At 40.7% G+C, this 27,556-nt stretch overlaps 3 protein-coding genes across 3 annotated transcripts in view; 2 read left to right on the top strand and 1 right to left on the bottom strand.

The window, feature by feature from the left end:
- Window positions 1-1,680, bottom strand: part of LOC139410651 (SKI3 subunit of superkiller complex) — a 37,149-nt gene extending 35,469 nt beyond the window's left edge. The window contains exon 1 of the mRNA XM_071156013.1: window positions 1,655-1,680. The gene's annotated coding sequence lies outside the window, so the exon portion shown is untranslated. The remainder of the gene's footprint in view (window positions 1-1,654) is intronic.
- On the top strand, window positions 1,640-18,208 carry LOC139410652 (arrestin domain-containing protein 3-like). Its single transcript, XM_071156014.1, has 6 exons — window positions 1,640-2,172; window positions 10,340-10,400; window positions 12,226-12,376; window positions 12,868-12,964; window positions 16,528-16,784; window positions 17,498-18,208. The coding sequence occupies exons 1-6, from the start codon at window positions 1,917-1,919 to the stop codon at window positions 17,900-17,902; spliced, it is 1,227 nt and encodes a 408-aa protein (XP_071012115.1). The 5' UTR covers window positions 1,640-1,916; the 3' UTR covers window positions 17,903-18,208.
- Window positions 18,209-26,356: 8,148 nt separating this feature from the next.
- LOC139410654 (arrestin domain-containing protein 3-like) lies at window positions 26,357-27,330 on the top strand. The gene is made up of 3 exons (XM_071156016.1): window positions 26,357-26,461; window positions 26,690-26,946; window positions 27,079-27,330. Exons 1-3 carry the CDS (start codon window positions 26,398-26,400, stop codon window positions 27,274-27,276), a joined length of 519 nt encoding a protein of 172 aa, XP_071012117.1. The 5' UTR covers window positions 26,357-26,397; the 3' UTR covers window positions 27,277-27,330.
- The last annotated feature ends 226 nt before the right edge of the window (window positions 27,331-27,556 follow it).

Below are 27,556 nucleotides of genomic sequence, written 5' to 3' on the forward strand. Positions count from 1 at the left end.
ATCCTCAGACCCCTTGTGAGACCATATGCTGGTGTGGTTGGCCCTGGGTTCCTCCTAATGCAAGACAATGCTAGACCTCATGTGGCTGGAGTGTGTCAGCAGTTCCTGCAAGAGGAAGGCATTGATGCTATGGACTGGCCCGCCCGTTCCCCAGACCTGAATCCAATTGAGCACATCTGGGACATCATGTCTCGCTCCATCCACAGACGGTCCAGGAGTTGGCGGATGCTTTAGTCCAGGTCTGGGAGGAGATCCCTCAGGAGACCATCCGCCACCTCATCAGGAGCATGCCCAGGTGTTGTAGGGAGGTCATACAGGCACGTGGAGGCCACACACACTACTGAGCCTCGTTTTGACTTGTTTTAAGGTCATTACATCAAAGTTGGATCAGCCTGTAGTGTGGTTTTCCACTTTAATTTTGAGTGTGACTCCAAATCCAGACCTCCATGGGTTGATAAATTTGATTCCCATTGATAATTTGTGTGATTTTGTTGTCAGCACATTCAACTACGTAAAGAAAAAAGTATTTAATAAGAATATTTCATTCATTCAGATCTAGGATGTGTTATTTTAGTGTTCCCTTTATTTTTTTGAGCAGTGTATATACAGACGCACACACTTGTGTTCCCCCATGTACTTTCTTTTTTAATATACACACACACACACACACACACACACACACACACACACACACACACACACACAAAAGGACAATTGGGTTAGGGGTACAATATCACATTACACAAGGACCTTAAGGGGCATACATACACTTATAATTCTAACAGCGTTTTTGTTAGAGTATTTAAATGTCTAAAAAATATAGTTCAATTTCTTTTTGAAAGGTAAGAAAATGTGTTGGTTTGTAAATTTACATTTGTGAATATGAAATTTGGCCAAAAGAATAATGAAATGAATTACATAAACTAGTTTAAAGTTATTTCTATTGTAGGTAGAATCCAAGCAGTACGTCTCTCCACAATAGTGTAAGATCTTCATAAATGTATAAAATTATAAATCTACTGATGTCTTGCCACAGTTTCCTTACATTAGTACAATGCCAAAAAAAGATGTAACACCGTTTCTGGGTGGTCATTACAAAAGGTACAATTTGAGTTTTTTTCATACAGTGGTTGGCAGGATAATATTTATGAATAATTTTAAAGGAAACTTCCTTAATTTTCTTAACAAATAGGTATGTGTGTGGCAACATCCAAACATTTTTCCAACAGGTATTATCAATAAAACCGTTCAAATAAGGCATGACAAGGTTCGTCGAATAATAAAGCAACACCTAAGGGAATGCCATCTAAAACAATTGCAAAATCTTTAGCTGTTAGGGACCTTGTAAAGTGATAAGAATTCCTTATAACCAAGTAAAAAACCCTCTGCATTCACAAGTTGGCTCACCAATAGGATATTATTTCGGAACCAATATTCTAAAAACAAATAAGTATTTTTATACAATATATCCCGATTATTCCATATATATGTGTTGAGAAAAATTATGCTTATAAATGAAGGTCCATGACAAGAAAACCTGCCGATGAAAAGCAGTTTCACTGGAATTTTGTCGATATTCTAATTGCAAACCAACATGAAGTTAAGGCCACCAAAACTAGAGAAGACATGAGGCTTTTTGGAAGTACATACTGACCGTAACGGTAGTAATGACGATAGTTGATCAGCGAAACTCCATTATTTGATAAGTAACGAACGTATTTTGATAGTATTGTGCTTGACAAGCTGGTGAATGGCTTCTTCCCTGTTTTAATGAGAATCGCCATATTCAACGTCTCACTGTAATATTCTGGTTCATACCACGCCCATCGTTTAGACTACATAGTGAAAGAGACTCGCTCCCTTCTTTCATAACTGTTGAACATTTTAGTTTCTTTATCTCTCGGTGCGCTCTTGAGATGTTGGCTACCATAAAGAACATTTCCGTAACCTACGACGGTATGGGCAAAACCTTTAGCAGCGGCGACTTCATTTCGGGGCGAATAACGTTGGAATTAGGAAAAGATTGCAAAATAGATTATCTTTCCATAAAAGCAAAGGGAAAGTCAGAAGTCCGTTGGACAGAACATCATAATAAGACAACTGTAACTTACCATTCCAAGGACAAGATGTTCAGCATTGAACAATTTATCATTCGAGAACAAAAAGGCCAAGGTAAGACATCAAGCACAGGTTCCAGAGTTTTATATGGGACATTTATTTACGAGGTAAGGTTATGCCTCTTGTAGTGCAGTAGTAGCGTCGTTAGATCATTAGATAGACAATGGTCGAACGACGCTACTACTGCACTACAAGGGGCATAACGTTGCTTCGTGTGTGTGTGTGTGTATAAATATATTAGTACCAGTCAAGTTTGGACACATTCATTCCAGGGTTTTTCTTTATTCTTACTGCTTTCTACATTGTAGAATAATAGTGAAGACATCAAAACTTTGAAATAACACATGGAATTATGTAGTAACCAAAAACGTGTATTTTATATTTGAGATTCTTCAAAATAGCCACCCTTTGCCTTGATGACAGATTTGCACACTCTTGGCATTCTCTCAACCAGCTTCATGAGGTAGTCACCTGGAATGCATTTCAATTAACATGTGTGCCTTGTTAATTAAGTTAATTTGTGGAATTTCTTTCCTTAATGCGTTTGAGCCAATCAGTTGTGTTGTGACAAGGTATGGGGTGTTTTTTTATTTAACCTTTATTTAACTAGGCTAGTAAGTTAAGAACAAATTTCTATGTACAATGACGGCCTACCAAAAGGCAAAATGACTTAGGGGTGGGTCCCTAAACAATTATTAGAACGTTAGGTAAATATTTTTCAATATTACAGTTTTTCTCAATCGCTTTGGCTCATTTTTTTGAAAATCTTAACATTCTCTAAACTGTAAGTTAAATTGTCACAACTGTTTTATGGGACATCACAACTCTATTGCATGTCTGCAAGATGTAGTAACTCACCCAAAACATTTAATTCATGCTTCAAAACCTAGTTATTGTCATCGTGTGAGCTGTACAGGTCAAAATGTTTAGATGTTTTTTCACCATGGCAGTCAACCCTGGAAATGTTTGTTTTTATACAAATTTCAGTTTGTTCTACTTTTTTGTTGACACTGACCGCTTACTGTACAAGAATGTCAGTTTTGTCTAGCTGAATGCTATTGTGTATCACTGAGCTTTATAGATACCGATTTCAACAGTAGATAAAAGTTTACTTGGAAAGGTCAATACTGTTGTACACAGAAAAAGGATATGCACATTTGTATGTATCCAGATTATTATAATTTTAAGCAATATGTTACATGTAAACAGAAAATTCACATTTGCATTTCCATTTTTAATATTTCTTACATGTAAAGTCATATGTAGTGAACAGAGAATTTGCCACAAAATTACATCCATGCAACAAACAAAACCAGCAGCAATGAAAAAAACTTTGGTACTTCTGTAAAAAATAAATTGTACTTCCTCACATTACGTAACATTGCAAGTTCCCATCTTCTTGGTGGACATCCTGTCTCTCTTGTTGGTCTGGCCAGAGATTTTCGTCAACGTCACATCTGATGTTTTCTCTTGCGATACACCGGGGGAAAAATCTCCTTGCGTGGCTCAACCATCCCCTGCAATCTGTGATGTCCTCTTAAGCAGGATTCATGGCATCTAATAGAGACATCTGATCTTGTGCCCGATAGTCATATGCTTTCCACCTCCATGCTGAACAAAACCTCTATCGGATTTAGGAATGAGGAGGATGGTGGAAGGAACTCCATTCTTATCCTTTCATGCCCAGCAAACCATTCCCTGACAATTTATTTCAATTGTATTTATTTTACGTTTGTTTAACCAGGTAGGCAAGTTGAGAACAAGTTCTCATTTACAACTGCGCCTTGGCCAAGAAAAAGCAAAGCAGTTCGACACATGCAACAACAGAGTTACACATAGAGTAAAACAAACTAACAGTCAATAATACAGTACAAAAACAAGTCTATATACAATGTGAGCAAATGAGGTGAGATAAGGGAGGTAAAGGCAATAAAAAGGCAGTGGTGGCGAAGTAAATACAATATAGCAATAAAAACACTGGAATTGTAGATTTGCAGTAGGTGAATGTGCAAGGTAGAAATACTGGGGTGCAAGGGAGCAAAATAAATAAATACAGTAGGGGATGAGGTAATTTTTTGGGCTATTTATAGATGGGCTATGTACAGGTGCAGTGATCTGTGAGCTGCTCTGACAGCTGGTGCTTAATGCTAGTGAGGGAGAAGTTTGTCGTTTTGTCGATTTTTGTCGTTCGTTCCAGTCATTGGCAGTAGAGAACTGTAAGGAGAGGCGGCCAAAGGAGGAATTGGCCCTGGGGGTGACCAGTGAAATACACCTGCTGGAGCGCGTGCTACGTGTGGGTGCTGCTATGGTGACTAGCGAGCTGAGATAAGGTGGGACTTTACCTAGCAGGGTCTTGTAGATGACCTGGAACCAGTGGGTTTGGTGACGTGTATGAAGCGAGGGCCAACCAACGAGAGCGTACAGGTTAAAGTGGTGGGTAGTATATGGGGCTTGGTGACAAAAGGGATGGCACTGTGATAGACTGCATCCAATTTGTTGAGTAGGGTGTTGGAGGCTGTTTTGTAAATTACATCACCGAAGTCGAGGATAGGTAAGATGGTCAGTTTTACGAGTATGTTTGGCAGCATGAGTGAAGGATGCTTCATTGCGAAATAGGAAGCCAATTCTAGATTTAACTTTGGATTGGAGATGTTTGATGTGAGTCTGGAAGGAGAGTTTACAGTCTAACCAGACACCTAGGTATTTGTAGTGGTCCACATGTTCTAAGTCAGAACCGTCCAGAGTAGTGATGCAGGGCGGGCGGGCAGGTGTAGGCAGCGATCGGTTGAAGAGCATGCATTTAGTTTTACTTGTATTTAAGAGCAGTTGGAGGCTACGGAAGGAGGGTTGTATGGCATTGAAGCTCATCTGGAGGGTAGTTAACAGTGTCCAAAGAAGGGCCATAAATATACAGAATGGTGTCGTCTGCGTAAAGGTGGATCAGAGACTCACCAGCAGCAAGAGCGACATCATTGATGTATACAGAGAAGAGTTGGCCCAATAATTTAACCCTGTGGCACCCCATAGAGACTGCCAGAGGCCCAGACAACAGGCTCTCCGATTTGACACACTGAACTCGGAAAAGTGGTTGGTGAACCAGGCGAGGCAATCATTTGAGAAACTGAGGCTGTTGAGTCTACTGATGAGGATGTGGTGATTGAGAGTCGAACGCCGTGGCCAGGTCAATGAATACGGCTGCACAGTATTGTTTCTTATCGATGGCGATTAAGATATCGTTTAGGACCTTTAGCGTGGCTGAGGTGCACCCATGACCAGCTCTGAAACCAGATTGCATAGTGGAGAAGGTACGGTGGGATACGAAATGGTCTGTAATCTGTTTGTTAACTTGGCTTTCAAAGACCTTAGAAAGGCAGGGTAGGATAGATATAGGTCTGTAGCAGTTTGGGTCAAGAGTGTCCCCCCCTTTGAAGAGGGGGATGACTGCAGCTGCTTTCCAATCTTTGGGAATCTCAGATAACACGAAAGAGAGGTTGAACAGGCTAGTAATAGGGGTTGCAACAATTTCGGCAGATCATTTTAGAAAGAAAGGTTCCAGATTGTCTTGCCCAGCTGATTTGTAGGGGTCCAGATATTGCAGCTCTTTCAGAACATCAGCTGACTAGATTTGGGAGAAGGAGAAATGGGGATGGCTTGGGCGAGTTGCTGTGGGGGGTGCAGTGCTGTTGCCCGGGGTAGGGGTAGCCAGGTGGAAAGCATGGCCAGCTGTAGAAAAATGCTTATTGAAATTCTCCATTATAGTTTATTTATCGGTGGTGACAGAGTTTCCTATCCTCAGTGCAGTGGGCAGCTGGGAGGAGGTGCTCTTATTCTCCATGGACTTTAGTGTCCCAGAACTTTTTTGAGTTTGTGTTGCAGGAAGCAAATTTCTGCTTGAAAAAGCTAGCCTTGGCTTTTCTAACTGCTTGTGTATATTGGTTTCTAACTTCCCTGAAAAGTTGCATATCACGTGGGCTGTTTGATGCTAATGCAGAATGCCACAGGATGCTTTCGTGCTGGTTAAGGGCATTCAGGTCTGGAGAGAACCAAGGGCTATATCTGTTCCTGGTTTTACATTTTTGAATGGGGCATGCTTATTTAAGATTGTGAGGAAGGCATTTTTAAAGAATAACCAGGCATCCTCTACTGACGGGATGAGGTCAATATCCTTCCAGGATACCCGGGCATGGTCGATTTAGAAAGGCCTGCTCGCTGAAGTGTTTCAGGGAGCGTTTGACAGTGATGAGTGGAGGTCGTTTGACCGCTGACCCATTACGGATACAGGCAATGAGGCAGTGATCGCTGAGATCTTGGTTGAAAACAGCAGAGGTGTATTTAAAGGGCAAGTTGGTTAGGATGATATCTATGAGGGTGCCCGTGTTTATGGCTTTGGGGTTGTACCTGGTAGGTTCATTGATAATTTGTGTGAGATTGAGGGCAACAAGCTTAGATTGTAGGATGGCTGTGGTGTTAAGCATGTCCCAGTTTAGGTCACCTAGCAGCACGATCTCTGAAGATAGATGGGGGCAATCAGTTCACCAATGGTGTCCAGAGCACAGCTGGGGGCAGAGGATGGTTTATAGCAAGCGGCAACGGTGAGAGACTTGTTTTTAGAGAGGTGGATTTTTAAAAGTAGAAGTTCAAATTGTTTGGGTACAGACCTGGATAGTAGGACAGAACTCTGCAGGTTCTCTCTGCAGTAGATTGCAACACCTCCCCCTTTGGCCATTCTATCTTGTCTGAAAATGTTGTAGTTAGGGATGGAGATTTCAGAGTTTTTGGTGGTCTTCCTAAACCAGGATTCAGACACGGCTAGGACATCCAGGTTGGCAGAGTGTGCTAAAGCAGTGAATAAAACAAACTTAGGGAGGAGGCTTCTAAATGTTAACATGCATGAAACCAAGGCTTTTATGGTTACAGAAGTCAAGAAAAGAAAGCGCCTGGGAAATAGGAGTGAAGCTAGGCACTGCAGGGCCTGGCTTAACCTCTACATCGCCAGAGGAACAGAAGAGGAGTAGGATAAAGGTACGGCTAAAAGCTATGAGAATTGGTCGTCTAGGACGTCCGGAACAGAGAGTAAAATGAACAGGTTTCTGGGGGCGATAAAATACATTCAAGGTATAATGTACAGACAGAGGTATGGTAGGATGTGAATACAGTGGAGGTAAACCTAGGCATTGAGTGATGATGAGAGAGATATTGTCTCTAGAAACATCATTGAAACCAGGTGATGTCATCGCATATGTTGGTGTTGGAACTGAAGGGTTGGATAAGGTATATTGAGCAGGGCTAGAGGCTCTACAGTTAAATAAGCCAATACACACTAACCAGAACAGCAATGGACAAGGCATATTGACATTAAGGAGAGGCATGCTTAGCCGAGTGATCATAAGGGTCCAGTGAGTAGTGAGGTTGGTTGGGGTCACTGCGATTCAGACAGCTAGCCGGGCCATGGGTAGCAAGCTAGCATAAGACGGAGGTCTGTTGTTAGCCACCTCATGCGTTTCTGTCGGTAGGTTAGTGGGGTTCCGTGTGGTAGAGGGGAACAATCCGATTGGCAACATAGTTATAGTGGCCCAGGAAAATTGTCCGATAGACCTATTCAGCTAGCAGCCGATATGCTCAAGACAGCTAACGAATAATGGGCCGCAGTTAGCAGATGGGCGTTCAGGTTACGTCGCGACGTAGGGGCCAGTTGAACAACTCCCTCGGGTAGATCACGTTGGTAGTCCAGTTATGAAGGCCCGGTGGGGCTCCGCATCGGCAGTAAAATGGGTCCGGCTTGGTGATTGCAGCCCAGGAGTGGCTGATGGAACTCTTCAGCTGGTTAGCTCCGGGATAATTGGTGTTTTCTCCGGACCGACGTTAGCCAATAGTCACTCGGATAACAGCTAGCTAGCTGCAAGATCCAGGTGAAATTGTCCAGAGCTTGCGGTAGGAATCAGGGGGTATGGAGAGAAAATAGTTCCAATGTTGGTTTGGTGGAAGCTGACATTATCCCACACAATTACATAATATGAGGTCGTTGTGCAGTCCTTTATGACATGTAGAATTCACAAATAGATAATGTCACAGATAGTATAATTCTATTCAAATTGTGCTGTATTACTTTATATTCTTCATACATATCTTATCTTGTGATTTTCAGACTTGCATTTACCTTTACAATAGTTGTTGTATTGTTGTGAATGAAATGCTGTAACAAAAGTAAAGAACGAGTACATATTTAGCTGTTTTCCCTACGGAATATTTGCACAATTGATGACACTGTGGACCTGTTTACAATAGGCTGTACTCTCCAGCCAGCCTCTTCCATTGTAAGACCATGGTTTAGACCTCAGAAAAATAACTGTAGACCTCCACAAGTCTTGCTCATCCTTGGGAGAAATTTCCAAAGGCCTGAAGGCACTTCTGTACAAAAAATAGTACGCAAGCATAAACACCATGGGACCACGCAGCCATCATACTGCTCAGGAAGGAGACGCATTCTGTCTCCTAGAGATGAACGTACTTTGGTGCAAAATGTGCAAATCAATCCCAGAACAACGGCAAACAACCTTGCGAAGATGCTGGAGGAAACAAGTACAAACGTATCTATATCCACAGTAAAACGAGTCCTACATCGACATAACCTGAAAGGCCGCTCAGCAAGGACGAATCCACTGCTCCAAAACCACCATGAAAAGGCCAGACTATGGTTTGCAACTGCACATGGACAACAATATCATACTTTTTGGAGAAATGCCCTCTGGTCTGATGAAACAAAAATAGAACGGTTTGGCCATAATGCCCATCGTTATGTTTGGAGGAAAAAGGGGACGCTTGAAATCCAGAGAACACCATCCCAACCGTGAAGGACGGGGGTGGCAGCATTATGTTGTGGGGGTGCTTTGCTGCAGGAGGGACGGGTGCACTTCACAAAATAGATGGCATCATGAGGAAAGGAAATGATGTGGATATATTGAAGCAACACCTCAAGACATCAGTCAGGAAGTTAAAGCTTGGTCGCAAATGGGTCTTCCAAATGGACAATGACCCAAAGCATACTTCCATAGTTGTGGCAAAATGGCTTAAGGACAACAAAGTCAAGGTATTGGAGTGGCCATCACAAAGCCCTGACCTCAATCCCATAGAAAATGTGTGGGGAGAACTGAAAAAGCGTGTGTAAGCAAGGAGGCCTACAAACCTGGTTCAGTTACATCAGCTCTGTCAGGAGGAATGGGCCAAAATTCACCCAACTTACTGTGGGAAGCTTGTAGAAGGCTACCCGACACATTTGACCCAAGTTAAACAATTTAAAGGCAATGCTACCAAATACTAATTGAGTGTATGTAAACTTCTGACCCACTGGGAATGTGTTGAAATAAATAAAAGCTGAAATAAATCATTCATTCTCTCTACTATTATTCTGACATTTCACATTCTTAAAATAAAGTGGTGATCCTAACTGACCTAAGAGAGGGCATTTTTACTAGGATTAAATGTCAGGAATTGTGAAAAACTGAGTTTAAATGTATTTGGCTAAGGTGTATGTAAACTTCCGACTTCAACTGTACATAAATACATACATACATACATACATACATACATACATACATACATACATACATACATACATACATACATACATACAGGAAAAAAAGCATTATTTTAGGCACTGGTTGGAACACTGTCGGTATCTTACAGTAGTAACACTGTAATCATGTTATTGCATTGTAATTGCATACTAATGTTGTATAATTGTTTATGTAATTACACAAGGAATAGGGCAGAACTTTGCATAAAAAAAGGTGGTTTAGGGGGAGTGGGATGTGGTAGAGTTGGGCAATTTTAGGGAGTTTATGATCAATGTGTTGTTCTTAATGGTTAATATGGTTCTAAATTATATTTTTTGCTCTTATTAAAGTACCATTTGCTCATTTATTTGTTAATTAACGTAATGTGGTCTCATCTACTGTAACATGGATCTCATTACCGAAATGCATCAGTGATAAAATACTCCTAGAATAATATTACAAGCCACACGTTACGGTAATTAGATAACTGGTTCAAATTGAAATAGTTTAAATGTTTTTATTTTCACATTTCTATGTTTATTTTCTAACTTTACAAGTGTTACGGTAATGAGATATCTTTGTGCATGGTCTTGGAAAATATTTGGTCCATATTTTAGGACAGATTCTTTTTGATCTTTTAACATAAACGTGACTTGTTGTTTTTTCAGATTGTAATGTCGTAGTTCCTGGAACTCACGTTTACCCATTCACATTTCAGATCCCTCAACAGTAAGTGCCCTGCAAACACACCTGGTGGGCTAATATTTACATCGCTTAGACACTTGATCATGAAGCACAATCATATAATTAGAGTAGTAAGCTATCTTGTTAACATCAACAAGGTAATCCTGAGTTGTTTTCAGAATGTTTACAATGGTTAACTTTCTAAGTACTTGTGATTGATTGTGTCTTACATGCTGACCACAACGCTCGCATCGCGTGCGATTCAAATCATTGCACCCACACTGCTCGTGCGCAGCAGCGAGCGTCTGCGGCGCCAGGCACTAAAATCAAAATTGGTTCTATTTGTGACACTCAACATGCCGGCCTCTCCAATCTACTCATTGGTTTTTAGGAGCATATACCCACGTGGGTGATTGAAAGATGATCCGTCGGTTGTAGTAATTCACCGTAAAGTTGGTTGCCAACCGTCGCATCAAGTTCAAAGAAGAAAAATAAGCGTGAAGGAGGAGGAGAGATGAGAAACAAATTTGTTTCACCGTTTTATCTGTGGATTTTCAGAGTAGTGGACTTTGCATTTCAGGTAAAATAACAACCCTATGTTTATTTCCCAAGACAAATTAGCTAGCAACAGCAAGCTAGCTAGCTAAATTGCCACAAATGTTTAATACTTTTAACCTGTCCGCAAATTAATATCATTGGTTCCGAGTTTGTTTTGATATTTCAACCTGCGTGTCCTCATCGCTTCTGGTGTGGGTGAACAAAATCAAAGTGCGCGTCCGGTTTGGTCAGCATGCTAGCATACCTATATGATACACTGAATGAGAAGAAATGAATGATTTAGTCTACGTTTACACAGGCAGCCCAATTAGGATATTTTGCCCAATTATTTGCAAAATATATGATCAGATTGGTTAAAAGACCAATTAGTGAAAAAAGATCAGAAATGAGCTGCCTGTGCAAACAGCCATATTAAGTCAATAATATAATCAATAGATTGCAGATAGTACATGTATATGCAGGTAGCTGCCAACATAAAGGAATTGCCAACGTAACGTGTCTTAATGACGTTGGGTCACCATGAGCCACCAGAACAGCTTCAATGCGCCATTGGCATAGATTATGTTTCTGGAACTGGGATGTGAGATGTGAAACCAATCTTCCACAAGAAATTCCATAACTTGGTGCTTTGTTAATGGTGGTGGAAAACACTGTCTCAGGCACCACTCCAGAATCTCTCATAATAGTTCAATTGGGTTGAGATCTGGTGACTGACACACACTTTAAACCCCCTATGCTCCTTTGAGACCCCTCTTTCAAAGTTACTGAGACCAAAATAATGGGCAACTGGGCATTTTTATGCATGACCCTAAGCATGATGGGATGTTAATTGCTTAATTAACTTAGGCACCGCATTCAGGAACCACATTCAATATTTTTTTGTATCCCTCATTTACACGTGTGTTTCCTTTATTTTGGCAGTTACCTGTAAATAGCCTAATTACATATAGGGTCATCCTAGTCTAGGGCTGAAATGAACGCTCAATGGAGATTCTCCTATTAATAATCATATTTTGTGTCCTTGAAACCGACCCATAATGGCTTTGTCTTGATGTATATGTAACTGAAGACTACTGTAGCCTAGTTACAGGTCTAGCACCATATACCAATCGGAGACATTAGTTGCCATTTTCCGATTATGACAGTTCACTTGTTTATTTATGGCCCTAGTCTGTAGTTTCCAAATTGCTTGTAGATACTACACCATAAAATATCAACTTTATGTAGAATGTTGACTATAATCTATCACCATTCTTAGTCTTCGTTTTGTAATTTAAAAAAATAAAATAATACTGATATTCCTTGTTCATAGAGCAATGCCATCATCCTTTAAAGGCGCCTGGGGGAAAATCCTGTATACGTTAGAGGCCAAGTTGAGCAGATCAATGAGGATATCCAGCAAAGCCAGGGCTGAGTTCCCCTTTGTCTCCAAGGCAGACCTGGGCAGCATCCCTGAGCTGATGGTACACACACACACACACACACACACACTCCCTGTTGACACAATGAGTACTACTGTGTGAGCCTATCCTGATATTTATTAGTTATTTTACCAGGTAAGTTGACTGAGAATACGTTCTCTTTTGCAGCAACGACCTGGGGAATAGTTACAGGGAAGAGGAGGGGGATTAATGAGCCAATTGTAAACTGGGGATTATTAGGTGACCGTTATGGTTTGAGGGCCAGATTGGGAATTTAGCCAGGACACCGGGGTTAACACCCCTACGATAAGTGCCATGGGATCTTTAATGACCTCAGAGCGTGCAGTGTCCCCTAGCACTGGTCTCCCATCCAGGAACTGACCAGGACCAACCCTGCTTAGCTTCAGAAGCAAGCCAGCAGTGGTATGCAGGATACTAATGTAGTATTGCCAATGCTACTCTTAAATGTTTTATCCTCCTGATTGTGGTTGTATGGTGGTAGTGTTGTTTGTAGTGTCTTTGTTCCTTTTCAGATGCCTCAGCATGGAACCAAGGATAAAAAGATGAAGTTATTCACCTCAGGAAAAGTGGGAATGGACATTCACATAGAGAGAATGGGCTACTACTTAGGTAAGAAAACCAACAGGACTAATGAGAGCTAGGGACATAGTAATGCACATCTGGTATATAGCCTTTCATACCATACCAATGTGTATTACTGTTGCTTAAGAACATTTTACTGTCCTTAGAAAATATAAGGCATGGAAACATGTAAACGTGAAGGGAGGGCGTTGTCAGTATTCCAATCTTCAAGCATATGCTTTTCAGAGGATTGCATTTTGTTCTTTGTCATGCATAAACAAACAATACAGCTGAATATTGTCAGTTGCATTGTTGACTTTAGTGGTTAAAGTGGAATTGACAGCATTTTAATTACTTTGCAGATATGAAACAGACCGTTATATCAGTCAAAAAATATCAAATTCACAGTAAAAAAAAAAAGTTATATTTGACAAAAAATGTAATGACGCATAGTAAGGCATTGTTGGCAGAATAGAGGGATGCAGTTCAATGCATGCTTAATATGGTGTTATTCTCTATGGGGTACCACAGGGTTCAATTCTCGGGCCGACTCTTTTCTCTGTATATATCAACGATGTCGCTCTTGCTACGGGTGATTCTCTGATCCACCTCTACGCAGACGACACCATTCTGTATACATCTGGCCCTTCTTTGGACACTGTGTTAACTAACCTCCAAACGAGCTTCAATGCCATACAGCACTCCTTCTGTGGCCTCCAACTGCTCTTAAAACGCTAGTAAAAACTAAAAGGCATGCTTTTCAACCGTTCGCTGCCCGCACCCGCCCACCCGACTGGCATCACTACTCTGGACGGCTCTGACTTAGAATATGTAGACAACTACAAATACCTACAGTGCCTTGCGAAAGTATTCGGCCCCCTTGAACTTTGCGACCTTTTGCCACATTTCAGGCTTCAAACATAAAGATATAAAACTGTATTTTTTTGTGAAGAATCAACAACAAGTGGGACACAATCATGAAGTGGAACGACATTTATTGGATATTTCAAACTTTTTTAACAAATCAAAAACGGAAAAATTGGGCGTGCAAAATTATTCAGCCCCCTTAAGTTAATACTTTGTAGCGCCACCTTTTGCTGCGATTACAGCTGTAAGTCGCTTGGGGTATGTCTCTCAGTTTTGCACATCGAGAGACTGACATTTTTTCCCATTCCTCCTTGCAAAACAGCTCGAGCTCAGTGAGGTTGGATGGAGAGCATTTGTGAACAGCAGTTTTCAGTTCTTTCCACAGATTCTCGATTGGATTCAGGTCTGGACTTTGACTTGGCCATTCTAACACCTGGATATGTTTATTTTTGAACCATTCCATTGTAGATTTTGCTTTATGTTTTGGATCATTGTCTTGTTGGAAGACAAATCTCCGTCCCAGTCTCAGGTCTTTTGCAGACTCCATCAGGTTTACTTCCAGAATGGTCCTGTATTTGGCTCCATCAATCTTCCCATCAATTTTAACCATATTCCCTGTCCCTGCTGAAGAAAATCAGGCCCAAACCATGATGCTGCCACCACCATGTTTGACAGTTGGGATGGTGTGTTCAGCTGTGTTGCTTTTACGCCAAACACAACGTTTTGCATTGTTGCCAAAAAGTTCAATTTTGGTTTAATCTGACCAGAGCACCTTCTTCCACATGTTTGGTGTGTCTCCCAGGTGGCTTGTGGCAAACTTTAAACAACACTTTTTATGGATATCTTTAAGAAATGGCTTTCTTCTTGCCACTCTTCCATAAAGGCCAGATTTGTGCAATATACAACTGATTGTTGTCCTATGGACAGAGTCTCCCACCTCAGCTGTAGATCTCTGCAGTTCATCCAGAGTGATCATGGGCCTCTTGGCTGCATCTCTGATCAGTCTTCTCCTTGTATGAGCTGAAAGTTTAGAGGGACGGCCAGGTCTTGGTAGATTTGCAGTGATCTGATACTCCTTCCATTTCAATATTATCGCTTGCACAGTGCTCCTTGGGATGTTTAAAGCTTGGGAAATCTTTTTGTATCCAAATCCGGCTTTAAACTTCTTCACAACAGTATCTCGGATCTGCCTGGTGTGTTCCTTGTTCTTCATGATGCTCTCTGCGCTTTTAACGGACCTCTGAGACTATCACAGTGCAGGTGCATTTATACGGAGACTTGATTACACACAGGTGGATTGTATTTATCATCATTAGTCATTTAGGTCAACATTGGATCATTCAGAGATCCTCACTGAACTTCTGGAGAGAGTTTGCTGCACTGAAAGTAAAGGGGCTGAATAATTTTGCACGCCCAATTTTTCAGTTTTTGATTTGTTAAAAAAGTTTGAAATATCCAATAAATGTCATTCCACTTCATGATTGTGTCCCACTTGTTGTTGATTCTTCACAAAAAAATACAGTTTTATATCTTTATGTTTGAAGCCTGAAATGTGGCAAAAGGTCACAAAGTTCAAGGGGGCCGAATACTTTCGCAAGGCACTGTAGGTGCCTGGCTAGACTGTAAACTCTCCTTCCAGACTCATATTAAACATCTCCAATCCAAAATTAAATCTAGAATCGACTTCCTATTTTGCAACAAAGCCCCCTTCACTCACGCCGCCAAACCTACCCTCGTTAAACTGACTATCCTACCGATCCTCAACGATGTAATTTACAAAATCGCTTCCAATACTCTACTCTGCAACCTGGATGCAGTCTATCACAGCACCATCCGTTTTGTCACCAAAGCCCCTTATACCATCCACCACTGCGACCTGTATGCTCTAGTCGGCTGGCCCTCGCTACATATTCGTCGCCAGACCCACTGGTTCCAGGTCATCTATACGTCCATGCTAGGTAAAGCTCCACCTTATCTCAGCTCACTGGTCATGATAACACCTACTCGTAGCACGCTCCAGCAGGTATATCTCACTGGTCATCCCCAAAGCCTTTGGCCGCCTTTCCTTCCAGTTGTCTGCTGCCAATGACTGGAACGAATTGCAAAAACATCGCTGAAGCTGGAGTCTTATATTTCCCTCACCAACTATACAACATCAGCTATCTGAGCAGCTAACCGATCGCTGCAGCTGTTATATAGCCCATCTGTAAATAGCCCACCCAATCTACCTACCTCATCCCCATACTGTTTTTATTTACTTTTCTGCTCTTTTGCACACCAGTATTTCAACTTGCACATCACCATCTGCTCATCTATCACTCCAGTGTTAATTTGCTAAATTGTAATTACGTCGCTACTACGGCCTATTTATTGCCTTACCTCCTCACACCATTTGCACACACTGTATATAGACTATTTTTTTCCCTATTGTGTTATTTACTGTACGCTTGTTTAATCCATGAGTAACTGTGGTTGTTTGTAAAATAAGAATTTGTTCTTAACTGACTTGCCTAGTTAAATAACATTAAAACGCTGTCAGTTCCACTCTGAGTAATTCATAAATACAGTGTTATTCATACATGTCGGAATGAGAAAAAAGCACAAGTTGAGGTTTCACGCAAATCATGCACAGACATGGTAGATTTGCTCAAGTGTTTGAATTATCATTTATCTCATATTAGGTTTGACCTTCATGAATCCAGAACAACATTGCTACCATAAATATACACCCCCTCCCTTTGCAGGTGAAGACCTAAAGGTTGTGGCGTCCATTGAGAATAGCTCCTCTCGTGAGATCAAGCCCAAGTACACCCTGTACCAGAAGGACAGCTTCTTTGCGAGGGGAAAGAGGAGGGTGTCCACCAAAGACATCCTGAAAGAGCTGGGAGAGCCCATCCCGCCATCTGGGAAACTGAAAGTCACTAAAGTCCTTAAAATCCCACAACACATTGTTCCATCCATCTTCACCTGCAGTAATATTAAATGCGAGTACAGGCTGAAGGTGTGTGTCTCTCTCTGTGTGTGTGTGCGTGAGAGAGAGTGAACTGTTAAAACATATATTTAGTGTCTATCCAAAGCCACTACTACAATGTGCTTTGACCATTTATTTACTAAGATACAGAAAAACATGTTCTGGGCTTACAACATGCTGTAGTGGGCTTTGTTGCTACAACAGGAATGCTCTGGTGAAACACCTCTTTTATTTTGTCATTGTTTACCAAGGGAGTCATCAGACTTTTGAAATGATTAATGACCTATTTTTACAACTTCTGAAGTCATGTGGGTTGTTATCATTGATAAAAATGTAGAACAAAGACTAGAGGCTGGTTACTTTTTAACCACAAATGTTATCTAAGTATAACTTGCTGTTGGGCAAACCATGTTCTTATTGAGTCCACGTTTTGCAATTGGTAAATCGTTATACTGTTTGACAAAGTGTCACTGATCGATTTATACAAGTAATTTTTTCTAACTCAAATGGAAAAGTGTTTTTTTTAAAACAGTTTGCACTTGAAATATGAGTTTGAATATACGTTAAATCCAATAATCAAGGGTAGCAGGTAGCCTACTGGTTAAGAGCGTTGGGCGTAAATGACTAAAATGTAAATGTAATAATTTACCTTTTAATTCTAGCTTGCATACTGTGCTTTGCCATAGGCCTATAGCCTAACTATTGCATTCCCTTTGATTCCAATATCCTTGTTTATGTCATAGATCGTCCTGGATGTTCCCTATGCCAGAGACCCAGAAATCAAATTGCCACTGGTCATCCTCCCTGCAACTCAAACGCCTGGACTGCAGCCGCCACCTTACTCTGACTTTGGTTTTGACTCGTTCGGGAATGCAAACCAACCCGGATGGAACAGCACACCACAATTTCCGGGAGCCTATCCACCAATGGCCCCAGGAGCCTATCCACCAATGGCCCCAGGAGCCTATCCACCAATGGCCCCAGGAGCCTATCCACCAATGGCCCCAGGAGCCAATCCACCAATGGCCCCAGGAGCCAATCCACCAATGGCCCCAGGAGCCTATCCACCAATGGCCCCAGGAGCTTTAGCGCCTCCCCCAGCCTACGGAACGTACCCATCCCTGTCTGATTTTGGTGGTAAATCCTAGTGGGAGAAAAGATAAGAGGGTAAAATATAACAAATGAATGCATTGTATATGATAATGTGCAGTGTTCTATCTCTTTAGACTTCCATTTATACTTCCATACTTCTCTGTTGTTGATGTTTCTTGTCATTGACATGACAACGTGTCTAACTTCAATATCTTTGTGGAAATGCCAACTATGAATAATGAAATGGAACAAAGCTCTGCTTAAGTGTGCCTTGTATAAGTTGTCTAAATATGAATATTGCTGTTATGAATGTAACAATGAATGTTCTAATTTCATGGTGGTGCTGATAATCAAATAAAAAATGTATTATATATATATATATATATATATATATATTATAATAGTAAAAATAGCAATTTCCAAATAAGTACAGTGAAATAAATAGCAGGAACGTCCACGATGATAATAGGCTACTGGACCATTTTTTTTATGATGAGATACATAAAACCAGGAACACCAACTAAATACCACACCCTATGCATACATAAACCTTATATAGGCCTTTATAACTTTTTATTTGATGGAGAAGAATCAGAGTTATGCTGTCACAAGTATTGGAAAATTAAATCAGACGTGACTCAGATGTTTAATGATGACATTGCAAATATTGTGGGCGTAGGCCTACTTATTGTCCCCGCCTTTTGTAAATACAGACCTCCTCCCTTACTATGTTATATTAAAGACCGTTGTGAACCCTACCAACATTTGTTTTTCTTTCTGTGTTGGTTACGCTTCATTTCGTGGACCAGAATGACAATCCAAATCTTTACCATCAAATATGATCCGGAAAATGAGCCATATGTATTTTCAAGGGGAGATACTATCACAGGGAGAATTATTTTGGTAGTTTCAGCTGAAACAAAGATTAAATGTCTTTCTATCAAGGCTAAAGGAAAAGCTCATGTTTTGTGGGAGGAAGATTATGGATTATACCTGGACGAAACATACCGTGCCAAATATGAATATTTTTCAATTGAGCAGTGTGTACTGCAGGAAGGGAATGGTAAAGTATCTAAACGTATTTTCTTAATGTATGCATTGCTTATCAGCCATCATAAAGATGAGTAAGACATTTTGGAGAAAAGGTAGAAAAGGGTAAATCTGCTGTTCAAACAATAATAAATATATGCTGTTTGGGTAAAGTTGAGGGAAGGTGGGGGTGGAGAAATGTAAGCTAAACGACACTCAAATTCATAGAGCTCTGAATGCAAGAACTGATCATCCATGATATCAAACTTCGTTTTAACCAGGGGCACAACTTTCACTGGGGACGGGGGGGACATGCCCGCCCCCCCACAGTTTTATCATTGGAATGTGATCCAAAGAGGCACCAGTGTGCTTTAGGACCATGTGGATGCCTCCCAGTGGTTGGTTAGGCTATTTGGAGTTTTCAAACTTTGGATATTTTCAAACTATGTGTAAGGGGGACAGGGAGCTGTCATTTAATCTCGCCCACTAGCTGGCTTTCAAGTAATTTCATTTTCTTGCACTGTGACAAGTACATTCTCTGCAATAGGTTTAGCTCAGGGATGGGCAACTTTAACTGGGTTGGGGGCTACAAAAAATCTGAACTCCTCATAAGGGGCCACAGGTGCTCACGGTTTTGCCCACATCCATACTACAAATGTGGCTCATGCAATGGAATGTATTTTTTTGTATTATTATTTGTGTTGATTCAAGAAATCACACCTCGATGGCACAGACTGATGGGTACACTTCCTGCTTTTACTTCCTGCTTTGCACCTATGGTACACTCGCAATGGCAGCCAGTCCAGCCATTATGCCATCATTTAATTGAATGGAGACGCCCGTTTTATTCATGATCTGTGCTATCCGGGATCCTTGGGACATTCCTACCCCATTGAAGTCAATGTAAAATGGTTTAGGGAATGGACGTCCCAAGGATTCAAGATAGCACCTCATATTCATTCTTATTTCTGTGATCGTCTGATAATTCTATGCAAGCGGTAGGTCACGTTCTGAAATACGGTATTCTATTTTTATATGTCTCTCTTTATGTAGTGTTGTTGTCTCTCTTGTCGTGATGTGTCTTTTGTCCTATATTTACATATTTTTTAATCCCAACCCCCGTCCCCACAGTGGGTAATTTGCCTTTTGGTAGGCCATCATTGTAAATAAGAATTTGTTCTTAACTGACTTGCCTAGTTAAATAAAAGGTTAATAAAAAATATAAAAAAATATATGCCAAGTGCGCAAAGCTGTCATTAAGGCAAAGGATGGCTACTGAAGAATCTCCAAAGTAAAATATATTTTTATTTGTTTTTGGTTACTACATGACTCCATATGTGTTATTTCATAGTGTTGATGTCTTCACTATTATTCCACAATGTAGAAAATAGTACAAATATAGAAAAACCCTGGAATGAGTAGGTGTGTCAAATTTTGACTGGTACTGTATATGAATATAGTGCCTTTGGAAAGTATTCAGACCCCTTGACTTTTTCCACATTTTGTTACGTTACAACCTTAATCTAAAATGTATTAAATAAAATAAAAATCTCAGCAACCTACGCACAATACCCCATAATGGATAAGCAGGTTTTTATACATTTTTGCTAATTTACAAGATTGGTACACCTATATTTGGGGAGTTTCTCCCATTCTTCTCTGCAGATCCTCTCAAGCGTTGTCAGGTTGGAAGGGGAGCATCACAGCTATTTTCAGGTCTCCAGAGATATTTGATCGGGTTCAAGTCCAGGATCTGGCTGGGCCACTGAAGGACATTCAGAGACTTTACTTTTCTTTTCTCCGTTAATCTTTCCCTTGATCCTGACTAGTCTCCCAGTCACTGGCGCTGAAAAATATCCCCACTGCATGATGCTGCCACCACCACCATGCTTCACCGTAGGGATGTTGCCAGGCTTCCTTCAGACATGACGCTTGGCATTCAGGCCAAAGAGTTCAATCTTGATTTCATCAGACCAGAGAATCTTGTTTCTCATGTTCTAAGGGTCTTTAGGTGCCTATTGGCAAACTCCAAGCGGGCTGTCATGTGCCTTTTACTGGGGAGTGGCTTCTGTCTGGACACTACAATTAAGGCCTGATTGGTGGAGTGCTACTGAGATGGTTGTCCTTCTGGAAGGTTCAATGTCAACGGTGCAATGTCAACTGTGGGACCCTATATAGACAAGTGTGAGCCTTTTCAAATCATGTCCAATCAATTGAATTAACCACAGGTGAACTCCAATAAAGTTGTAGAAACATCTCAAGGCTCATCCATGGAAACAGGATGCACCTGAGCCCAATTTTGAGTCTCATAGCAAAGGGTCTGAATTCTAATGAAAATCATGTATTTCTTTTTTAATTTGTTCTAATTATGCAAAAATGTCTAAAACCCAGTTTTCACTTTGTCATTATGGGGTATTGTGGGTAGATTGATAAGGGGAAAAAAATATGTAATACATTCTAGAATGAGGCTGTAACGTAACAACGTGGAAAAAGTCAAGGCATCTGAATACTTTCCGAATGCACCGTGTGTGTGTGTGTGTATGGTTCCTGTTGGATATTGGGGGCATCCAGGGATGTGCTATTGGATGTTATTGCTGTGGGAGCGAGTTAGCTAGCTCTAATTGTGGCGGTTGCATTGGCTCCCTGCTTATTCACGGTTGTTTCCATGCTAGCAGACGAGTCTACAGCCTAATGTGCTTCCTTGTGTCTATCGTCAGATTAAACACCAATCAACTGGGACCGCTGGCTGGGCATTCCTTTCTTAAAAAACACTTACATTTGGTTGAGTTTTCAACTAACGTGAGTTCAACGTGAAATCAACAAGCCATCTAATGTAATTTGATTTCGGTTTTTAAAAAAATGCTAAATTCCCTTACGTTGATGACCTTTTAAATATCCGATCAGTTTTTCACGTTGATTCAAGGTCATCACATTGATTTTTTTGTTGTTGAAATTATGTGAAAACAACGTTGATTCAACCAGTTTTTTCATAGTGGGAAGGGACTAGTTAAATGCCGACAACACATTTAACTCAAGTGCTTGCGACATCGCGTAGCCACTTGACATTGCTCAACTCTGGCAGAAAGTTCTGGTCTCTGTCTTTCATAACACTGGTAATACACTCAATTCAGCATTAGGCTAATATGCATGCTCTTATTGTTCTTTTGCACAATTACACACCTGCTCTCTGCTGGCCTCTCTCCCCAATAGCTTTTGAGGAGCCCCAGGAAAAGCTAGACTACATTATAGCTTTTATGGACATTTATTCCAAAAATTTTTTACTAAGAATTGCTGAATGTAAAATACAGCAGCCAAAATAACTTGTGGAGAATTTGAAAGGAGAGAGAGAATGTGCAATGGTAATCACATTGGTAAATTGATACACTGATGGGCTAAGATTCTAATGAATTGACAACCATTCGAAAAATGGAAATTACTTGAGCAAAGACGCATGTAAGCTAATGATTAAAATTGACATGCTGAGAAATGGATTTGCAAATTGCATTTGTTTTTTAATTGCTCCAGTAAGCATCGACTGATGCACAATGTCAATGGACTTCAGTTATTGGTTGAAATTTGGTCCATCCGCTCTGGCCTTGATTTCAACGTCTGCATATGTAGATTTTTGATCTGGTACAGAACGGCCTTGATTTGGCCAAAAAATAGACATCTATGATTGGTTAACCTCCATTGTGCTTGTCTTTGCCATTTTATTTGAATATTTAAACGTGACATAATGCTTTCTTTATTGAAAAATTATTCATGTGACTTCAATGTCAGACAAAGCAACTTCTCAATGTCTGGTAGAGTCGTGTTTTCAAGGTCCGCAAAAATAGGTATTTTCCAATGTCTATAAAAATACAATCTCATAAAATATATATTTTTTAACTTTCCCCTTAAACTGAAAATTAACGTGATGTCTTTTCAATGTCTTTTTAACATCTACATGTGTTTCTATATAATTTTTTATTACATGTGCATTTGTGTATTATTTGTGTACACACCCTGAAAGCTCTGAATAGTCTGTAAACACCTTATATAATGTGCAATAGAATGGGTTGATCAGTTGATAGGTAAAGGCTACTGTAGAAAGAGAAACGATAAACTGTCCTCTAGTGTGGATGCTCGCCAACGTTTATAGCTTATGTTCAATTTATAGTTTATTATAGTTAGCATTAGTTATCGCCCTATGCATGGATGGCCCTTGAACTTTACATTTAAAGTAACATAGCTCATGCTCTTCCAATTTTGAATGAACACTCCTGATTTCAAAGCCCACAGGTGTTGATTTTAGGTCTGGACCGGCCTTGATTTCAACATTCACAGACATTGATTATTAGTCAAGTCCGAACTGGCCTTGATTTGACCCAAACATAGAAGCCTATGATTGGCTCACATTTGGTCCGGTCCGGACCAATTGTTCAGAGATATGAGGCACAGACTGTACAACATGTCATTGATTAGACTAGGGTTTAAAAAAGGTGAATAGCCTAAAGGGAGCAATGTGAAGTTAGGGGGAGGGAGCAGAAAAAGTGGGTAAGGATTTTCCCTAAAGTTTTTTTTGTGTTAAGAAACACATGCACAGAGCATTATAAGGTTGTTTAATGCACATGATAGGTGTTCTGGGGGAGTGTGAAGAGCCAGTTCAATCAGGTCACGCAGTCCCAAAATGGACGTACCAATCGCAGAATGCCCTTAAACAGCCCAGTTACTTTTGATAACAGATGTTGGGAGAGACTACATGGTCAACATTGTTCAGTGTATCTAAATTCTATTTCCATTTCCCCATACTCTCAGGCACCAATGTTCTAACTACAGGAAGACATGTGTATCCTTTCTCTTTCCAAATTCCTGACGAGTAAGTATTAAACTTTTTAATGTTGTGAATGTAACCGATGTGAAATGGCTAGCTAGTTAGTGGTGCACATGAGTAGTTTTCAATCGGTGACGTCACCCAATTGGTGAAGCCACCCACTCTGAGACCTTGAAGTAGTTGTTAACCTTTCTCCGCAAGGGCCCCGGCTTTTGTAGAGCAATAGGTAACGATACTTCATGGGTGATAGTTGTCGACGTGTTCAGAGGGTCCCTGGTTTCTAGCTGAGATTGGGGCAAGGACATGGACACTTTGGTGTTTTGCCCCAGATCACTCAGGTGGGCTCTGCCCAGCTGCGGGGTTGCTGTGGAAAATGGGGGGTTCAAAGGGGGATGAAATGGCTAGCTAATTACCAGTGCGCGCTAGTTAGCAGTCCGCAAGGGCTGCGGCTTTTGTGGAGCGATAGGTAACAATGCTTTGTGGGTTATAGTAGTTTATGTGAGGGTCTCTGTTTCGAATCAAGATTGGGCCAAGCAGAGAGATGGAAGCAACATTGTTACATGAACATTATTTTGTTGCAATATGATTTTAATTTGTGAGTTTTACCAAAGAAGCAACTGCTGATGTCAGATTCAAATAGGCCTACTCTGATTTTGGAAGGCTAACCATGCGAGACTAGGCATCACTCATATGCATGATATACATCTACATAAACAAATCATAGCAGTGCAGGAACATAGTATTAAGTAAACCAGAGATATTAGCTTCAGAAAGAGTATATGAGATAAATACAATAGTAATTAACTAGAGATGTATTTTTAATCATGGTTATGGATAGGAATGGGACATTTTGTTTCAATTTCACTTCATTCGTGGTCCTACGATGTTATCCTGTTTTCCTCAGGGACATGCCATCCTCTTTCCAGGGTAAATGTGGTAAAATCCTCTACTCATTAGAGGCTAAGTTGACCAGGTCAATGAGGTTTGACACCAAAGCCAAGACTGATTTCCCCTTTGTCTCAAAGGCAGACCGGTCTATGATCCCATATCTAATGGTAAGGACCAGTATTTGGCTATATTGTCACTACTAGTGCCCAGAGTTTAGTTATCACACATTCCTGACTGTCACGTTTTTTTTTACACCCACAACTGACATTGATCAAGTCAAGCGATAATTTCCTGGTCACATGGTCTGGAAAAACTCCTGGCCCTGTCTTTATTTATTAGGATCCCCATCAGTTGTTGCTCACGCAGGCAGCAGCTACTCTTCCTGGTGTACACTCAAAACATGAAATAATACAGAACATGAATGGACAACAACAGCTCAAGGACCAAACTACATGCATTTATAGCAAGAATAATATAAATAAAAAGTAATTGAAAAATACTTTGAAAAACAGAGACTTATACTCTAGGCCTACCTACAGTATCAGCAGTCAATTCCATACATCAAATATTTACAGATCAGCGTACAGTGCATTCGGAAAGTATTCAGACCTCTTCACTTCCTCCACATTTTGTTATGCTACAGCCTTATTCTAAAATTGATTAAATTGTTTTTTTCCCCTCATCAATCAACACTCAATATCCCATAATGACAAATCAAAAGCAGGTTTAGACAATTTTGCTAATTTATAATAAATAAAAACCTGAAATATGACATTTACATACAGTGGCAAGAAAAAGTATGTGAACCCTTTGGAAATAACTATTTCTGCATACCTGGATTTCTATCTTTAGGTGCCTTTTGGCAAATTCCAAGCGGGCTGTCATTTGCCTTTTACTGAGGAGTGGCTTCCGTCTGGCCACTCTACCATAAAGGCCTGGAGAGATGCAGAGATTGTTTTCCTTCTGGAAGGTTCTCCCATCTCCACAGAGAAACACTAGAGCTCTGTCAGAGTGACCATCGGGTTCTTGGTCACCTCCCTGACCAAGGCTCTTCTCCCCCGATTGCTCAGTAAGCCAGGTGGCCAGCTCTAGGATGGGTCTTAGTGGTTCCAAACTTCTTCCATTTAATAATGATGGAGGCCATTGTGTTCTTGGGGACCTTCAATGCTGCATAAATGTTTTGGTACCCTTCCCCAGATCTGTGCCTTGACATAATCCTGTCTCGGAGCTCTATCGACAATTCTCTTTGACCTTGGTTTTTGCTCTGACATGCACTGTCAACTGTGGGACGTTAAATAGTCAGGTGTGTACCTCTCCAGATTATGTCCAATCAATTGAATTTATCACAGGTGGACTGCAATCAAGTTGTAGAAACATCAAGGATGATCAATGGAAACAGGATGCACCTGAGCTCAATCTTGAGTCTCATAGCAAAGGGTCTGAATACTTATGTAAATAGTGTATTTGTTTGTTTTTTAAAATAAATGTGCAAACATTTCAAAAACTGTTTTCACTTTGTCGTTATGGGGTATTGTTTGTAGATTGATTAAATCAATTACTTTTTTCAGCAATTTTAGAATAAGGCTGTAACGTAAACAAAAAATTGTAAAAGTAAAGGGGTCTGAATACTTTCCGACAGCACTGTACATATACAAATAAGTTATTTAGGTCAGACAGGAAACACATTCTATAGCACATTCATTTTTTGTCACTAAAGAAATCTTGCTCCCCAATCTGACATGGATCCAGATATAACTTCATTTGACTGCTGTGTATCACATTTTTCAGAAACCTCAGCATGGGACCAAGGATAAGGATGTTATGTTCTTTGCATCTGGAAAAATCTCTGCGAGCATTCACACTGAGAGGCAGGGATACCAGCAAGGTAATGATTAATATTGGCCTGTAGATAAAACAAACTTTACCACCTGTCTCAAATAAACTGGAGTGAAAAATACTCAAGTCAGATCTCTGCTAACCAAATAAGTTTTGTTTTTGAGAGGAACTGTGTCGTACCCATCCAGCAGCACTTCCCACTCCTCTGCATCCATACTGGACCTGAACCAGCATATACACATCCATCCTCATTCAGGTTTTAAATATATTTTTACAGGAGAGGCTCTGAAAGTCAGGGCAATTATTGTCAACAACTCAACTCGCCCAGTGACCCCAAAATACTACCTGTACGAAAAGCAGTGTTTCTACGCCCAGAAGAAGAGGAAAGTCCACACCCACAACATCTTGAAAGAGAAGGGCGATCGGGTCCCTGCTGGCACTCGGCAGACGGTGACCCAAGTTTTGACCATCCCTCCACAACTCCCTGCCACCATCTTCAACTGTCCTATACTCAAATTAGAGTACCGATTGAAGGTAGCTACCTACATATGTGATAGGATGAATCTGAACTGCAAAGCTCCAGACACCAAATTAACAACTATATTTTGTGTTTCCAATTATTCAAACAAACCTTTTGTAACACTTGTTGCGTTTCTATTCTTTCAGGTCGTTCTTGATGTTAAACTGGCCATAGACCCTGAGATCAAGCTACCTATCGTTGTTCTTACTGCAACTCAAACTCTTGGACAGGAACCCCCACCTTACTCCAGTTTTGGTTTTGAGTCACAAGTCCCAACTGCATCTGAGCTACCACCCCCCTACGAAATGTTTGCTTCCTCGTCAAATTTCTATAGAAAAATGTAGAGGCATGGAGATTCTCAATTGGGCGCAAAAAGTCTGTCCTCTACTCAACTCCTCCATCCTCCATGCCCCAGAGGCCGATAAGGGGGTTGCCATATATAGGAGAGGGTCAATTAGTTAATAAGGGAACAGAGGAGTTTGATCCTCTCCTTGATAGCCTCCTCTCTGGCCAAGGATATTGAGATGCATCCTACCAGAGTACTACATGGAAGAGGTTTGAAATGCGCCACACCCCCTTTAAATCCGTTGTTGTTTTGTCAGGGAAAAGCATGTACCTTTAAAT

This window comes from Oncorhynchus clarkii, chromosome 6 (assembly GCF_045791955.1).
Source record: "Oncorhynchus clarkii lewisi isolate Uvic-CL-2024 chromosome 6, UVic_Ocla_1.0, whole genome shotgun sequence".
Lineage (NCBI taxonomy): Eukaryota > Metazoa > Chordata > Actinopteri > Salmoniformes > Salmonidae > Oncorhynchus > Oncorhynchus clarkii.

Bases quoted from the DNA above. Each gene is read 5' to 3' on its own strand.
- LOC139410654 (XM_071156016.1), top strand. From the start codon at position 26,398: ATGTTCTTTGCATCTGGAAAAATCTCTGCGAGCATTCACACTGAGAGG. The intron at 26,462-26,689 runs GTAATGATTAAT...ATATTTTTACAG, and splicing joins GAGGCAGGGATACCAGCAAG to GAGAGGCTCTGAAAGTCAGG. The intron at 26,947-27,078 runs GTAGCTACCTAC...CTATTCTTTCAG, and splicing joins AATTAGAGTACCGATTGAAG to GTCGTTCTTGATGTTAAACT.
- LOC139410652 (XM_071156014.1), top strand. From the start codon at position 1,917: ATGTTGGCTACCATAAAGAACATTTCCGTAACCTACGACGGTATGGGC. The intron at 12,377-12,867 runs GTACACACACAC...GTTCCTTTTCAG, and splicing joins GCAGCATCCCTGAGCTGATG to ATGCCTCAGCATGGAACCAA. The intron at 12,965-16,527 runs GTAAGAAAACCA...CTCCCTTTGCAG, and splicing joins GAGAATGGGCTACTACTTAG to GTGAAGACCTAAAGGTTGTG.